The 18,354-nt window shown below is 36.0% G+C and overlaps 2 protein-coding genes and 1 pseudogene across 3 annotated transcripts in view; 1 reads left to right on the top strand and 2 right to left on the bottom strand.

Annotated features, from left to right (window-relative positions):
• TMEM87A (transmembrane protein 87A) overlaps positions 1 to 18,321 on the bottom strand; it is a 39,287-nt gene extending 20,966 nt beyond the window's left edge. Inside the window, exons 1-7 of one of the 2 annotated variants that reach the window (XM_041746540.1) lie at positions 18,038 to 18,321; positions 16,670 to 16,730; positions 13,862 to 13,947; positions 10,241 to 10,354; positions 8,238 to 8,291; positions 8,107 to 8,151; positions 1,961 to 2,078 (exon numbers count right to left, since the gene is read on the bottom strand). In XM_041746540.1, the coding sequence (XP_041602474.1) occupies positions 1,961 to 2,078; positions 8,107 to 8,151; positions 8,238 to 8,291; positions 10,241 to 10,354; positions 13,862 to 13,947; positions 16,670 to 16,730; positions 18,038 to 18,181 (622 nt within the window). In that variant the 5' untranslated portion in view covers positions 18,182 to 18,321. The remainder of the gene's footprint in view (positions 1 to 1,960; positions 2,079 to 8,106; positions 8,152 to 8,237; positions 8,292 to 10,240; positions 10,355 to 13,861; positions 13,948 to 16,669; positions 16,731 to 18,037) is intronic. The other variant, XM_041746539.1, reaches the window with a different exon arrangement.
• On the bottom strand, positions 13,073 to 13,171 carry LOC121485968 (annotated as a pseudogene).
• GANC (glucosidase alpha, neutral C) overlaps positions 18,262 to 18,354 on the top strand; it is a 74,781-nt gene continuing 74,688 nt past the window's right edge. Inside the window, exon 1 of the mRNA XM_041746532.1 lies at positions 18,262 to 18,350. The gene's annotated coding sequence lies outside the window, so the exon portion shown is untranslated. The remainder of the gene's footprint in view (positions 18,351 to 18,354) is intronic.

Raw genomic sequence — 18,354 nt, 5'->3', positions numbered from 1 at the left:
CTTACTCTTTAGAAAGCTGTGGGCCTAGAAATACAGGATACACATACATCTTGGGTCCAGAAACTGTGCCGGGCCACCTGCTGGTTTACCTAAATCTGCTATATCACATCTAACTATAGAGCATAAGACTCACTTCCAGATTGGGAATTAAAAGCATTCAACACAAGAATCTATAAAAAACAAAAATTTTAAATTAAGTCAAACAAAAGAAATAATGAAACAGACAAGAAAGAAATAGTTGGGACAACTAACAAAAAAGCTGGTTCACTGGGATAAACATAGTAAAATACAATTCTGCAAAGATTTATAAAATTAAAAGGGGAGATAAAAGCAATATTTAGATTGAAAAAAGCTACAAATACAGATTTTTTTGGTAAATAAGTACTATTAATAATTTTATGCCAAAAAAATTTGAAATTTTGAATGATATGGACAATTTCTCAAAAACAAAAATATCGATTCAAGTAAAAACAGAATAACTAAAAAGCAACCTATTACTATTTAAAGAAAATTAATCAGCTGTCTAAAATCATGTAGGTGAAGAAAAAAGAACATTAGGCCGAAACACATTGTAAGTTCTACGAAACATCAAAAAAACGGATAATCCTATCCATATACAAAAACTACTCCACAGAATTTGGTAATAGGGAACATTCTCCAATTCATTATATAAGACCAGCATAACCTGGATGCCAAAACCCACAGGTGACACTATAAGAAAAGAAAATTATAGGTCAATCTTAGTATGAATAAAAATTCCAAATACAATTCTGAAAAACAGAAGCCAGCTATACACACACACACACACACACACACACACACACACGTGTGTAAGTGTATGTGTATATGTGTGTGTATCAAGACCAAATACGGCATCTTAGAAATTCAAGAATGGGGGGGGGGTTTAACATTTTTTTTTTTTTTTAAGATTTTATTTATTTGAGAGAGGAGGGGGATTGAGAGGGAAAGGGGCAGAGGGAGAGGGAAAGAGAAGCAGACACTCGCTGAGCAGGGAACCAAATACAACATAGCCTGGGATTGTGACCTGGGACGAAACCAGATGCTTAACCCAATGAGGCACCCAGCTGCCCCCAAGAATGTTTTAACATTAGAAAAATCAGTTAATGTAATGCATCACATTAACAGATTATATGGGGGAACCTATATGATGATCATTTTAATCAATACAATCAAAGCATTTGATAAAACTGAGCATTCATTCTCCCTAAAAAAAAGAAAGAAAGAAAGAAAGAAAGAAAGAAAGAAAGAAAGAAAGAAAGAAAGAAAAAAGAAAAGTAAAGGCAGAAAAATTCACTTGGCAAATGAGGAAAAGAAAGAAACATCCTTAACCAAACACAGAATATTTCTGGCAAGTCCACAGTAAACATAATTAATGGTGTAATGTGCTAATATTGCCAATAAAGTCAGGAGCAAGATAAGGATGGTCATCATCACTGTTCCATTCAATATTCTACTTGAGAAAGGGGGGGAGGGAAGAAAACTGCAAAGAAGGAAGAAACAAAGAAAAGAAACTACAGAAAGACTGGTTAGTTAAGTGATCAGGAAACTCCAAGTAAGAGATGATGACTGCAGGAATTGGGTTAGTAAGAGTAGAAAGGAGAACACTAACAAAAACTGAGACATTAAAAAATTATCAAAGTCAATTAATTTAAAAATTTCCCAAGTTTTGCCTGAGTAACCAAGTTTGCCATGTCTAGTGCAGAATACTGAGAACACAGTACCAAATAAGAATCTTAAAAGCACGAGGGTCAAATGAAGGAAAATGAAATCTGGTATCTATAATAAATACATAATAAGAAAGCATAAGTGACGTGCCTAAGATTGTGCCTGTTACACTATAAACATTCTTAGTTACTCCCTCCCTTAGAGCAATTTCACACTACCCATTACGCATGACACCAGATAATATGAATGGTAAAAAGGAACAAAATGTACTTACTGGTAAAAAGATTACTAAGTGAATTTTCTTTTGAGGATTCTTTTGAGGATGAAAAGCCAATATGTACAATAAAAATGTATGGCGCATCTTGCCAAGTTTTCAGTGGATCATGCATTGCCTGGAGAGAGAAAAAAAAAAGAAAAAAGACATCAAACCTGCAAGTCTTAGAACTAAGAACACATTAATATGAAAATCTTGTTCCAGAATGTGCCCAAAAACATGGCTGAGTTCTTCACTTGTATCATTAAAACAGCAGGCACAACAAAACAAACAGGCCTATAGTGCATACAAGAAAGTATGTTAGGCTATAAATTACTAAAATCTTCTATGTTGTCATGCACAAAAATCACATATTTAACATATTTTTTAACAAGGAAAACCTCAGCTAAAAATCACTAAACTGAATGTTATATTAAGCCATGCTAGGATACTTGGTTATATTTTACACACATAAACTAAGGAGATTTAAATTACCTTAAAACAAAACAAAAACACCCATGATGCTGACACTGAATTATAATATAAACACTAACGCCTGAATTTAATTAATTCCCTTTGTTCAATGTCCTTCTCAAGACTACCAGAATTTTTACTGAGGACTCGCATTTTTATCAAAAATGTAATTATGGCTATTCTACATGGAAAGTCACTGTCTCTCAAAGTAAAGGAAGCGGAGATAACAGCATCCATGTTTACAAAACTAGTTACTTGGGAAGAATCTGTTCCAAGGCCAGTTTGTTTATACATAGCCCAAACAAAAAGCCTTCAAAAAAGATCTGTTGCCGTACTTGCTAGATGCACTATGGACCTTCATGAACACAAGACTAAAACACAAAGATAAAGGAGAATAAAACAAAATTATTGGCTTCTCCCTTGTGTGTTAAAGGAAGTACTGCTACTTATATTTATTATCTTCTGGTCTTAAAATTAAAAGAAATTATTATCCAGACACCTCTGGGTAAGCTTCATTGATCTATGAAACCCCTCAATATGGATAACAGATTTTACATATGTATGTGTTTTCCTGTGGAGTCACAGGTTTTCCCAAATGCTCGAGTTATTCTACAACCCAAGAAAAGGCCAAGAGTTCAAAAATTATATTCATGATAGAAATCCAAAATGCCAAAGTAGAGTAAATGATTATACAGCTGTAATACATTTACTAGGTTATGTTAGTCACTCAAGAACATAAATGCCATGCTGAATCACAGATTGATTTATCTCTGACTGCAGGCCTCTTTCTGACAAAATTGAGCAATTTAAGAGAAAAATTTTAGAGCTTCAAAGTTATAAATACATCTTGTCCTATATACCCATAATTAACTGAACCTTCCCTGAACTTACTTGTTCACTAACCAATAAAACTTAGTTTTGTGTAATAAGCGGCTCTTGGTATTATTTTATACATCTTAAAACTACCTCTTACAAATTTCAAAAGGGACTCATTAACTCTCATATTCTAGGATTTGACAAAGTTTCCATTTAACTCTAGGATATACATATTTTGAGCCTGTAAAAATAACCATATGCAAGTTTTGACTTGGGAACCAAGTTTTGACAAGTCTAGTTCAGAATACTGAGAACATAAGACCAACTAAGAATCTTAAAATTAGTGTGTCAGGCACTCTGTCATACACTTAACATTTATTATAACCCTTAATCCTCATAATAACCACACAGATGTCCTTTAAGAGGTAAAAGGATAAAATAAACTGTGGTACATTCAGGTAATGGAATATTATTTAGCACTAAAAAGAAACAAATTATCAAGCTATGAGAAGGCATAAAGAAACCCTAAATTCATAATACTAAGTGAAAGGACCCAATCTGACAGGGCTATATGTCACAATTTCAACTATATGACATTCTGGAAAATGCAAAACTATGGTGACAAAAAAACCCCAAAAAAACAAAAAAACTATGGTGACAGTAAAAACAACAACAACAACAAAAAACAAACCAAGGGTGCCTGGGTGGTTCAGTTGGTTAAGTATCTGACTCTTGATTTCGGCTCAGGTCAATATCTCCCGGTCATGAGACCGAGCCCCCCTGTCAGACACTGCATTCAGCGGGGAGTAAATTTGAGATTTTCTTATTACCTCTCCTTCTACCCACCCCTCCAACTCTCTTTCTCACATAAATAAATCTTTAAAAAAAAAAAAGAATCAATGTTTGCCAGAGAATTGAGAGGAGGGAGAGACGACTAGACAGGTAGAGGGAGCACTGCCACTTTTTAGGGCAACAAAACTATTTTCTATAATGGTGTACATCTGTCATTTTACATTTGTTAAAAACTAAACACTGTACAACACAAAGAACACTAATGTAACTATGGACTTTAGTTGATAACAATGTGTCAATGTTGGTTCATCAATTGTAATAAAGTGCCACAATGGCTGGTGCAGGATGGTGATGGGGGGGGGGGGGGGACGGACCTGAGTGTATATTTGTGGAGGGTCTATGTGAGAACCCTGCCTTTTGCTCAATTTGTTATGAATCTAAAGCTGTTCTAAAAATGAAAATCTACTAATTTAAAAAACATAATGGTAAATATATTACATTACTGCTTAAATCAAACCGTAAGAATGAGCTAATAAAAACATTAAATCTTAGGGAGAAGGAATAGAAGAGGCCACTTTGTCTAAAAAACATGTTTTATCAGAGCTTTAATAAAAGGGGGTGGAGGTGCTGAACTTGTGAGTATCCTTTAAAAAGAATTATTAAAGTATTCTCCTCTTGTGCCCAATTTTCAGGAAGAATTACCAAAAGACAAAAATCTGACTTCTTTTTATTAGAATCTGACTAAATAGCTTTAAATATTACTTGTGATATTCAACAAGGTCATCTCAGAGGGAAGTCTGGTTCTACCTCTGCCCCTTGTCCTGCTCATCATGCTCTCTCTCAAATAAATAAATAAAAGCTTTAAAAAGATGTGCACAGAGATATAGCTACACATTATGAATGGGACCTTACCTATAATAGTGAAAATTTGGAAACAAAACAATAGACATCAACCAGGAGATAAATATAAAAATGGCAAAATAAAATATATGAAACCATGAAAGAAGTGAAGTAGCACTCAATGTACCAATCTATTAAGTGAAAACAAAAAATTATATAGCAGTATATGTAATATGATCCCATTTTGGTCAATATGCAGGTTCTGTGTAATCACAAAAAACTACTAGAAAACAAAATTACAAGGGATTTTTACTTTTAAGTTATAGAAGTAGCATGCTTGCCAACATGGAAGTGTATTAAAACCAGAAAATAAAATATTTTTAAAATCTTCAAAACTAAAAGTGCTGTTTAAAATTGCAAGATAATGAAACACATAAATGTCTAAAAGGTAGTTAGCTAACAAATTGTGACATAATCATACAATAAAATAAAATACGCTGAAGGGATTTAAATCATGATGCCATATAGTATTTACTAAACTAGAAGGATGTTTATGCTATACTGAGAAGCTAAAAAAAAGGCCACAACATAATACATATTATAGGATGCCCATTATTAAATAAATGTTCATAGACAAAAAACTATAAATATATTTATTTTTTTAAAGATTTTATTTTATTATTTATTCATGAGAAACACACAGAGAGACAGAGAGACAGAGAGAGAGACAGAGGCAGAGACACAGGCAGAGGGAGAAGCAGGCTCCATTCAGGGAGCCTGATATGGGACTCGATCCTGGGACTCCAGGATCACATCCTGAGCTGAAGGCAGGCACTAAACCACTGAGCCACCCAGGGATCCCCTATAAATATATTTATACTCTAGCAGTGTGTGGTAGTATTCTAGATGATTATTTTCTTCTTTGCATTTACATATGCTTTCTAAATTTGATAGTGAATATATACATATTAGCACAAAAAAAAATGAAGTCTGCAGTGTCAAACTCATTTTTAGGTTAAAATTCTATAAATTTTAAATCACGGCAGGGACAGGGGGACACTTGCAGAACAAGGAGCTCTGAAAATTTACTCATTCCTAAAAGCAATAAGAACATGGGCAAAAATGATCTAAATCAACTTTTTTGCAAGTCCAGAGATTAGCTAAAGACTTACACCAACCCTAAAAGTGTTTCCTTAAGAAAAACAGTTCAGCCTTATTAAAAACAAAAAATGAACCTGTAGTGTTTTTGTTCATCCTAATCCCATGTCCCTCATCCAAGCACCTTAAAACTGAAGTTCTCACAACTCATAACCGCTGTGAAAAACAACAGTTTGGCAGCCACTGGAAAAAACAGAACAAGTATGGAGATGCCCTAAAACCCAGTAGCAGAGCTATTGGGCAAGTTCCTTTCTCAGGGCTCATCTTTAAGATGACCTGATCCAGCCTTGTTCAGTGGAAAGGATTCTATTCTCAGGGCACTGTCAAAGGCACTCAGCAGAAACTGTGAAAAAGCAGAGCTGTCCCTAGGCAAGGTTAGTAGACTGGGCTATCAAGACACTGACTAAAAACTTAATGAAAAATTGGAAATGAGATGGCCACAGGGGCTTTAAAAAGCTCCAAAATAGGGGATCCCTGGGTGGCTCAGCAGTTTAGCGCCTGCCTTTGGCCCAGGGCGCGATCCTGGAGTCCCGGGATCGAGTCCCCCATCGGACTCCCAGCATGGAGCCTGCTTCTCCCTCCTCCTGTGTCTCTGCGTCTCTCTCTCTATATATATATGTTTCTATCATAAATAAATAGATAGGTCTTTAAAAAGAAAAAAAAAAAAGCTCCAAAATATTCCTGAAAATGTACAAGGCTAAAAGTACATGCAGATCTGTGCACATATGTGCAGGGGCTGTACACACATACCCAAGAGAGACCTGAGAAGGCACTCATCACTCACCTCTGATCTTAAAGTTCTGCACAGTAAGGAAGTAAAAGTTAAGACAGTTTGAAACTGTGAAAGAAGCCAAACACATGACCACAAATTGCATGATTTGATTTATATAAAATGAATAGAACAGGAAGTCCGTAGACAGAAATAATAGTGGTTGCCTAGGGCTGGGGCAAGGGTGGAAAGAGAATTGACTGCTAATAGCTTTGTTATATTCAATATAGTGACTTTTTGGGTGATAAAGATGTTCTGGAACTAAATTGTGATTGGTAATTGCACAACTTATGAATATACTATAAAAACCACTGACTTTACAGGTTTTAAAAGGCTGAATTCTGAGATATGTATGTCTGAATAAAGTCCTTATAAATTGTAAAACTTCGGGGATTCCTGGGTGGCTCAGCGGTTTAGTGTATGCCCTTGGCCCAGGGTGTGATCCTGGAGTCCCGGGATTGGGACCCACGTCCAGCTCCCTGTGTGGAGCCTGCTTCTCCCTCTGCCTGTGTCTCTGCTTCTCTCTCTCTCTGTCTTTCATGAATAAATAAATAAAAATCTTTAAAAAAAAATGTAAAATTTCAGTTTTGTAAAAAGCATGATCCAACATGGTTAAGTCTTATTCCCTGTATATTTTTAAGTGATAAAGCTTTGAGGAATTAGTTATCAGGAATTAGAAAATGAAATATGAAAATAAAGGCATTTGAATTTTCCAAACTGTCTTCCAGTTATATTCTATAAGATAATTTTAGATGGGGTTTGAGATTCTTTCTTAAAAGTTTCTTCCTATTTATGAGTCATATTTATGAGGTGATAACTACAAAAACAATAGATTGCTTGCAACAAATAGGGAAAACATAAGAAACACATAGAAGAAAATAAAAATCACTTCACTATCTACAACAACTATTATTAACAATTTGGGGGTTTTTTTTGTTTGTTTAAAGATTTATTTTATTTTTTATTTTTTTTTTTTATTCAGAGCGAGGAATCATGCAGGAAGCCTGATGTGGGACTCGATCCCGGGTCTTCAGGATCACACCCCAGGCTGCAGGCGGCACTAAACCGCTGCACCACCAGGGCTGCCCGGGTTTTTTTTTTAGTAATCATATCCCAATGTGAGATATGAACTAATGACCCCAAGATCAAGAGTTGCATGCTCTACTGACTGAGCCAGCCAGGCACCCCAACATTTTGGTGTTTAAATTTTCATTCTTAAATTCCTTTTTTAAATGGTATAATACCAAGATAGTTCAAAACACATAAACCTAAGAATTGACATATGTGTCCTATGCCCCAAATTCCCTACTATACTTACAGTTTTGTCCCCAGTGAGGGTAAGATTTGTTCCATTCTCCTTAGCCTTTAAACGTTAAAAAAAAAAGAAAAGGAAATTAATTCCAAATTTTTACTTTACTCTAAGAAATATCTAACAATGAAAACAATTACCTCCTGTTTTTCTCCTAAGAGAGGCAATCGGTGCACAGAATCCCCAGAAAAGCTCTATGAAAGAAATATAACATTAAAGTTAAAGAAGTATAATAGTAAAAATATAGTTCAAAATCCACAGAAATGGTTAAAGCAAAACTTACTGCAACAATAAATTAAATGGCATTGGCAGACAAGATTTCCAATTAAGCATAAACAAGTGAATAAACCTCTGTTGAGAACTAAAAAATAATATCAAATTCAACTGGCCACTCAATTTTTCTACTAAGAATTAAAGACTTTTAAGAATAAAAAAACCAAAAAACAAAAACAAAAACAAAAACAAAAACAAAAGAATAAAAAAAACCTTAAATAGAAGGTACATGCTTAGGATAGACAGATCTTATCATTCCCTCTCCCACTACAGATAAGAAAAAATGGCTCAACGTTATAAAGCTTTAGATGCAGAAATGGGATTTAAATTTAGGCTTTTTAACTCTTAGGTCCACTGAACTAGGTTCTCCTTCCAACACAACACACACCTATAAAAAAGCTACCCTAATTACCTTTCTTATCAGTTATCAGCAGATGAGACATTCTCTTTTCTGAGTAATTAGAACACATAACTCTGTTATATTTGACTGTTAGAGGAAAGGTAAGCTTATCAATAGGGGTATATACCAAGACCCTGGAAAGATCACAGCAGATCTGAAAGTGAACCTTGGGCAATAGTATACAACAGGTAGCTTTCCATGATCAAATCGAGGAAAGGCCAACCAAACCTCCCAGGCTAGAAAACTAACAGAAAGCCCCTTACTCAAGAGTCCACTGTTTCTAGCTTATTCTCCCACCATTTTAAAGATAATCTAAATGTTTTCCTCCATATCAATAAAATCTAAGGATTTTTCCTCCAAGTCCACAAAAATCTAAGCTGACAAGCACTCAATTATCAAGTGTTATAATTGAATTACCAATTACTTCTTTTGCTTGTCAACTATTAATTATTAAATTAAAGCCTTCTTATCAATCAACTTTACTTCTAGTAACTGGATAGAAAGCCTAGCTTTCAATGAAATCTGCTTCTTCACGGCAATTTGCTAAATATTCCAAAGCAGTAAACACAGTAAGGACAAAAAGACTATAGCTAAAAATAACTATTTTCAATACCCATCAAACATATAATTTTTCTATTAAAAAACTGGTGTTAGATACTATTTTTAAGAAAATTTTAAATACAAATTCCACTTACACGATTACACATATGTAAGCATTAAAAATACATATTATTCACCTCTTCTCCTTTACCTAAAAAAAAGGTGTGAAATTCAACTCTTTGAGTTCAGGTCTATAGCAATAAAATCTAGAAACACTGATTTTTCGGGGACACAACAATTAGATGAGATGACAAGAGAACTGAAAATCAGATGTTTCAAATGTCCATCAGTGGGTGAATGGATAAACAATGTTGTGTGTATGTACAATTCAGCTTTAAGAAAGAATTAAATACTGACACATGCCCTATGGATGAACCTTGGAAACATTTCCCTAAGAGAAAGAAGCCAAACAAATATTGTATGATTCCACTTCTTGTAAGGATCTAGAATATAGAAATTCACGGAGACAAAGTAGAATAGTTGTTACCAGGGATGGAGGGAGGGGAATGTTACTGTTTACTGGTTATAAAGCGACAGTTTGGGATGATAAAAGCTCTGGAGATGGCTATTAGTGACAGTGTCCCAACAATGCAAATGTACTTAATATCCCTGAATGGTATACTTAAAAACTGTAACGGTAAATTTTTTTTCACCATAATAAAAAAATGGGGATTAGTTTTTTACACACAAAGGGAAGCAAACCCTCTTTTTGATGAGATGAACGTTAAGTGGTTGACTATGCACCTTCAGAACATGCTTCTAAGTTATTTCTGTCAGAACAAAGAATTGAGAAGTAGGAAATGGGGAATCAGCAAAAATGCATATTACATATTTCACCTCTATTTCCCTCCAACCACTATCAAACATTACCTGTGCTTTAAAGAGTTCACTGCAGTTCTGGAACAACTTTGATGATGTTTGGTATTTCCCAGACAAGCCTTTCTTTTCCTTAAGGTTTTCCAAATATGTCTCCACTTCTTCTCCCTGTAAAAACAGAGAGAATACAAAATATACAACTTACTTTTCACAAGTAAGGTACTTAGAAGATAATAGATTGTCTATGGGACAGATACAGTTTTGGATATGCTATTTTAAAAATTAACAGCATCAGATAAAAACTGTGTAATAGTACCCAAGAATCTAACAGTATTAGTGTCTCAAGTACAGAATTCTAGTCCATGGCTCACAAAGAGCAGTTCTAAAACTTCTAGAAGACTGGGAAACTATCAGAGTCCAAAAGGTTTTGTCACAAGAAATATAATCAAAAGAATTATTTGACTAAATTGCCAATACCAACAAAAAGATATACTTGTGCTTGTAAGCTAAGGCATAGCACAAAACTGCTCTAGTTGTTCATAGCCCACTGTTGACATCCTGAAAAAACTCATTTCTGCGGCAGCATCCGTCAGTTCTGTGATTTTTCTCCCATACCTACATCGCTAATCTTCCCCTCTTTCTTCTAAGCTCCAGTTTTTTAAACAGTTTTTTTTTTTTTTTTAACTTATTTGAGAGAGTGAGCGCAAGAGAATGCACATGAGTGGGGGTAGAAGCCAAGGGAGAGCAGAAGCAGACTCTGTGCTGGGCAGGGAGCCTTACTCAGGACTTGAGGCTGGGACTCCCAAATCATGATCTGAGCCACCCAGGCGCCCTTTCTTTTATTTTTTTAAGTGTCTTTTTTTTTTTTTAAAGTTCCAGTTTTACAACTCCAATTATGTTCTTGTCATTTCCATAATTCTGTCCTGTGGCAATCCAAGATAATTTTTATATTCTTGTCTTACCTATAAAGACTAGATCTGCTAAGCTCTTGACCAGTTTATCACAAGTTTCAAATGTATGAAGTTTTCAACTATAAATTCAATTAGTGACTGATTAACATCAAAAGATAAATAATGCTTCAAACTATATTCTGGACATATTATCATTTCTCTCGAAATTCTTCAGTCCTTTTAGTCTTCCCCATAGTCTTCCCCATCAATCCAATCCGATGTCGTATAACAAAGCAAAAAAAATCACCAACACCACAAAAAAGGTGTTGTGGTGCCTAATACAAGGCAGATATTCAAAACGCTTAAGGTTTAAAAAACCAACTGGATGGCAGACATTTTTTAAAGACTAATTAGACTATCTTTGGAAAGGAAAAGAGAAATAATAAATGGAGGATAGAAACAGAATGGAAATGGCCTGAAAAATCCATCTTGTACAAGTACAGCGTACTACGTCAACTCTGAAATGAGGTCTACAACTATTTCTAAACTACTACTAATAAAATAATGTTATTTGCCTTGTACTGATAACGCAAAACTAATAATGGGTAAAATTGCTGCCTCTTATCAGAAACCAAGGCAGTGGCATCTAACTGTACCACTAGTCATTGCAGTAGGTCACAAACTTACAGCATTAAAAAAAAAAAAGAGGCCAGTTTTACAAAAGAATGACTTTGATGAAGCAGTAAAAAGTATTAATGTTATTAAATCTGGACTCTGAGGGGCACCTGGGTGGCTCAGTCAGTTAAGCGCCTGCCTTTGGCTCAGGCTGTAATCCCAGGGTCCTGGAATTGAGCCCTTCCTGGCCTCCCTGTTGGGGAGGGTGGGGAGGGCTGCTTCTCCCTCTCTCTCTGCCAGCTGATCCCTGGCTAGTTTGTACTCACTCTCTGTCACTCTCTCTGTCAAATGAATAAATAAAATCTTAAAAAATCTGGACTTTGAGTACATGTATTTTTTTAATATTCTATGAGACAAAATGGGAAATACGCAAAATACTATAAATGAGATAAAATACTTAATACCTGTTTTGACTTATAACCTAAACTATCTACTTTTTCATTTACTCTAAAGAATAACTGATAAACTACAGTTATTCAGAGTTGGTTATTTGGGAGGTATTTTCTTGAAAATGGGCAAAGGAAGGCTGTTGCTTCAAGGAAGAAAACGGACATTCTCTGCTAATGATAAAATCTGAGCTTTCAAGCAAAAATTGGAATTTTGGAGAACTCATGTCTTCCTCACCATGAGCCGAATAGCCTCCAATACTTAAGGAGTTTCTGATGTGACAGAAGGGTGATTTTAACAAATATAACTTCAACTTCATTATAAAATGAATTAACATTTTAAAGATTTATAAAATTCAGTCAAACAGTATTTTCTAAATAACCGAGGTTACAAAATCACACATGGATAAAAGACCAAAGTGTATGACACACCAACTTATTTAAAATAAAAGAGTAGGAAAAAAGTTCACTGATACGATTTTAGATTCCACATTGCCACCCATTTTAAGAAACCCACTTGTTATGTTTGGTATAGAAACAAAAAACAATATCCACAATTATCTGAAAACACTATTAAAATACCATTCCTTTTGCCAACTATGTACCTATGTGAGGCCACACTTTGTGCATTTACTTCAACCAAAATAATATACCACAATAAAGTGAGTGAAGATATAAAAAATCCAGCTGCCTTCTATTATATCCAATATTAAATGAAGGGCTTTGCAAAAACACAAAATAATACCACTCTTCTGAGTTGTTTTTTTTTTCTTTGAAAAAGTTATTTTTCATTAAATAAATATTTTATTAACATGTAATGGCTTATTACAGCTATTTTAAAATGCACTAATAAAAATTTCTGTACTCTCTGTTGTAACTTCTAATACAGTGATCCACATGAACAAAAAGCTTTTTGGACACTGCAGTAATTTTTTTTTAATATGGAATGCTTCATGAATTGCATCATCCTTGTGCAGAGGCCATGCTCATCTTCTCAATATTACTGCAATTTTAGTATATGTGCTTATTAGAAGGTGGAGGAGGGACAATAAAGTATTCCTCAAACTAAGAAAGTATTTTGAGACCAAAAAACAAAGCAGGGAACTCTCTAGTTTATGTAGTTTTATTCAGGGTAACTTACTGATGGGGGAGGGAAATGGGCAGAGGACAATTCATGGCAGCTGCAGGGTTATTCTCCACAAAATCCAGACCTTTGTCTATAGATTTTATACAGTGAGGGGATGCACAGAAGGGCACTATCGTGAGATCAAAGAATTCCCATGCACCTCCAAAGGGCTGGCATGCACCTAATTAACAGCTAATCATTAATTAGATCTTGTGGCACCACCTGTTATGGAAGGCTAAAACAAGCCTCCCGGATCCTGGCCTTGGGAGGTTCTAAGGTTATGTGTATTAATCTCCAGGGGGACTGGAACACATAGCCCCACAAGAGAAGTAACTGAGCAAACATGAACAAGATGGAGGACCAAAGATAGGAGTCAGTACTGTCCGCACTCCTACAGTGCTGCCAAAAAGAGCATGAGTCTGCAGGAGTTTTTAAGGATTGAGACCAAAGAGTTTGAGAACTGCTAGCATGGTAGATCTATATATTGGGAAGCCCAGGTTCTAATTTCAGCTCTTCTCCTCCTAGTTACACAACACTCCTTCCTCTATCAGGTTAGGACCCGATGATATCGAAAGTCTATTCGTTTTATTCTCCTTACCTTGAAGTTGTAGATTTCATTGTAACAATCAGCACTTTTCAGATACCAGGTTATATTCAAAGATACATCACAAGGCTCTCCATCAACTATAGAAGAAGAAAACTTTGTGAATAAAGATGATTGCCAAAGTATTTTTCCTAAAATTCTATCTTTCCTGCTAAATTTAGATACTCAAGGACCATCTTTTCTCCAAACACAAGGTAATAAAGTAATATACGTAAAAAGAACTGGATATTCTTCAGATAAAAGTACTGTTGTTCACAGAAGATGTTTTTGACCGGCTTAGGTGTATCTACTTGTATGCCTTAAAACCTCAATTTCTGGTTCTCTGTTGGGAAAAAACTGGAAGTGATAGAGCAGTCCCAAGTTAAAACCAGTCTTCTATTATCATTCAAATATTTACTCAACAGGGCACTTAAGTATATGAAGCTACATGCCACTGTGTTAGGCCGTAGGAGAACAGGATCTTAAAAAAGCTACATTCTATTTGGAGAAACAAGGAATAACATTAGGGACATCACAAGGCAGTAGTCAAAATAGTTCCACTGAGAGAAAAATTAATAGCTTAGACCTTGAAAGATACCGAACTAGACAGAAAGAACTAAGGAAAAAGAAAAAAAATCACCTGGTTGGGGAAGGTAGGAAGAGCAAAAGAAAAAAAGGGAAGACTCTTTAAAAGAGTCTTAGCCCACCTTAAAAGAGGCCTCAAGGAACCACAAAAATCAGAGTGGCCTTGATCTCATTAAACATACTTTGGAACCCAATATTTAGAGGACCAAGACATTAGCCTGAAAATCTGACAGCATAAATCTGACTGTATCACTGATCATCTGTCCCACCTGGAAGTCAGTTTATCTTTGATTCCAGAAACATTATAGAAAATATACTAGAAGATGGGATCCCTGGGTGGCGCAGCGGTTTGGCGCCTGCCTTTGGCCCAGGGCGCGATCCTGGAGACCCGGGATCGAATCCCATGTCGGGTTCCCGGTGCATGGAGCCTGCTTCTCCCTCCGCCTGTGTCTCTGCCTCTCTCTCTCTCTGTGACTATCATAAATAAATAAAAATTAAAAAAAAAAAAAAAAAAAAAAAAAAAAAAAAGAAAATATACTAGAAGATACCTGCTTCAAGCAAATGTCACAAAGATAAATAAGACTGCATCTAGGAATCTATTTTTGGTTCTTAACAAAAAGTGCACACCTAAAATTATAACCTTTCCCTTTTCTTTGTTTTAAATTGTTTTCTCAAATTAATTTTCAAGTGACATACTTTTACAAGGTTCGATCAAAATACACAGAACTCTGATGTGCTAAATAGAATTTCCGAAAATTATATAAAGGGTATTTGCAATCTCACTGTAAACTACTCAGAGGAACCATACAAAGATGGAATTAACTAAATAGAAGCCAATAAGAAAATCCCCTAAACAGAAGATCTGCAGGAAAACTTGGCTGCAAAAATATTACTATTTATGTTTAAAAGACACCATCCAGAACTTTGAATGGATGTCATTAAGAGGCAAAAATGGTCCTGGCAATTTCACAGAAAGCTATATACTATAACCCTGAAAGTATAAAATCAGAGACAAAGTAAATGTGAGAAAGCAGAGAAGTAACAAAATGAAAGAACATTTTTTAGGAGCCTCAAATTCTCCAAAAAAATGAAATGTAGACACTGCAAAATATGGAGCTTGTGTGAGTTGGCAAAGCACCATTTGATCAAAATAGATGAGAAAAGACTATACACGATAGAAAGATAGAATAGCATGCAGGCTGTCAGGCCATTCCAAAAGCCCAAATACTGCTATCCCTGTAAATTATTCTAATCCAGCACACCAACCTCACAAGACAGAGCGAATTATTCTGAGTAATATGATTTAAATCAAATTTAAGTCATTAGTCAAGAGACTGAATTTTCATAGATATAGTCTATTCTTCATAGAAATTTTACTGACTCCCCGTCACTGCTGCTAGACTGTAAGCTCAGTAAGAGAGACGGCCTTTTCTATCACTTCCCTGCTGTCTAAAACATTGCCTGGCACATAGCAGGTTTTTAATAACTACTTACTAAATGATTAAAACAATAAAATCATCCAACTACAACTTATAACTTTGCAGCACTTTCATGGAAAAAGATGTTCATAGAAGCACACATGGATGATCTGAACTTTTATCCCTGATCCTGAAACAGAGCTATCCATGATCATTTATTCCCTAAAATAAAGCCAGTTTCAAAAATAAAAGGAAGCCTTTCTTTAATATGTAACTGGATACAGTGGTTCAGATACGTATTCAGATACAGTGGTTTTCTCACTGGACAGACTGGTTTTGTTCTAATAATCCCTTTTCCCTGATAATATCTTTGAGCTTCCTCTTCCAAAGATCAAATAGTAAAATACTCCTGTAAACAAAGGTTTAACTGAACATATTCATTCAGAGCCAAAGGCCTGACAAAACTAACTTTTGTGTTCGGTAAACATCTAACAAGCACACAAAAGCAGAATCAGTGGCATCTCTCTGACACAGGACAGATTAAAACACCATGAAGACAAATCAAACAATTTGTCTAATTGTAAACAGTAAACACCAGAAAAACAAGAGAAGAAAATAAAGTTCACACAAGTATTCTTAAGATTACTCAGTTAAAAAACCTTTAATTACACTACTTACATTTATTTTACTTAGATAGTGCCGGACTATTAAATTTCAAAGCTTATGTTTAGAGTAGATCAGAGATAGAAAACAGGTCATTTGGAAGTTTAAAGATCACTCAAAAACTCAAATAAAAATTTCATGAAATGCAAAAACTCACATTTCAGGAAGACAGTGGTATTTTTGAACAGGATCTTTCCAAAACTGAAATAATTTTTCCCCTGTGAAGATAAAGGAGAGAAAGATAATTAGCATCAGATCACTTTTAATTCCCAAGGCAGAATATAAAAAATTGTTATAACAACCTTAAATTATAAAATGTTTATATTAGTTTTCTTAACAAAAAAAATACATCAATAGCCTTTCTTTTAGTAAAATTCAACCATATCCAAATGCAGAATTTTACAGCCTGGTGCAGACACACAATTTTACCCCCCCCACAGGCCATGAAGCAAGGACTCTAGAAAAAAAAAAAAGTGCCAGAAATCCCAACTTAAATCTTCATAGAGGGTACTTCTTCATCAGTTTATTCCCTTTACTCACTAACCACTCTTCAGAATAACCAATCATTTCTTCAAATAAACTATTCTATGAACAGATAGATTTACTATTAACCATTTTAGCAACAGCACCTAAAATTCAGAACCTGAAGATCTTCACCAAATGAACAAAAGCTATAATGCTTGCCATATTCAAGCTTAAATAAGATTTGGACGTTACAACCAGCGAGCAGAGCAGAATGGAAACAAAAAGGCCACAGTGGTTTCAATAGGACAAAATGCTTTTTGGCATTTCCTGCGTGCGTCTGATTTGCTGGCTCACAGAACCATATAGCTCTTACTCAAATAAGGTTTAAACGAGGGGGGTGGAGGGACAGAAAGGGTCAACCTACCTAGTCAATCGTCCAGCAGAAAGACTATCTTTTTACCTATCAAGTTTTAGAATACGATTTCTTCCGTTCCAGCCATTCTCGTGTTAGAATACATTTTTAAATGCCGAGGCTTCTTAATCACACAGCAAAGCTTAGAACCACCATTCCAGAGTTCAAAAGAAATCAAACAACTTCGTAAGGAGAATCATCCAGTAACAACAACAACAACAACAAAGCGCAGAGGGAAAAAAAAGGAAAAAAAAGAAAGAAAGAAAAATACCTATTTACAGATCTCTTTCATCCAACTCGGGGTCACTGAATTCTGTGAAACTTCGGCTGAAAGGGAAAACCGTTCTCCACCTATCCTTTACCCGTCTCAAGTTAAGGCATTCAAAGTTCTGACTTGGCCGATAAGAAACCGCTCCACTGTTCCTCACCGCTCCTGAAGCGGCCCTGGCATCTCCGCTAACCTACCCACTGAAGTGCACGGCTTTCCGCTCCAAGGAGGTGGATCCCTGCTAACCAGCGACACAGACGCTCCAGGCAATTCCATCCCTTAGGAAGCGGGCTTTTGCGGAGCCTTCATGGACCCCTAGGGCCACCGTAGCCCCACCCCTTGCTCCTCCAGGCTCAGTTGCTTCTGAAGTGAACACTCACCGACGGCATGGGGATGTGCCACTTGGATCGGTCGGCAGCGGCGACAGGTGCCGGCCCTACACCGAGAAGCGACAGTGGCGACGGCTGAGCCCCCAAAAGAAGAAGAATGATAGGCAGCACCTGAAGCCACGCAGCCGCCGCCATCTTCACAGCCGCGGAGCGCCTACCGAAAGCATTTCACCTTCTTCCGGTTCGCCCCGCCCTCTTCCGGCTCTGCTTTGGGGGCGGGATCATCCGGGTCCTCGAAACCTCGCGGGGCTTGTTTGTTTTGCGACCCAGCAGCCCCTCCCTAAGCCGGCCGTCACTACCTCGTGTGA

This window comes from Vulpes lagopus, chromosome 2 (assembly GCF_018345385.1).
Source record: "Vulpes lagopus strain Blue_001 chromosome 2, ASM1834538v1, whole genome shotgun sequence".
In the NCBI taxonomy this organism is placed as follows: domain Eukaryota; kingdom Metazoa; phylum Chordata; class Mammalia; order Carnivora; family Canidae; genus Vulpes; species Vulpes lagopus.
The sequence above is the reverse complement of the archived record's forward strand: the minus strand, read 5'-3'. Positions and strand labels throughout refer to the sequence as shown.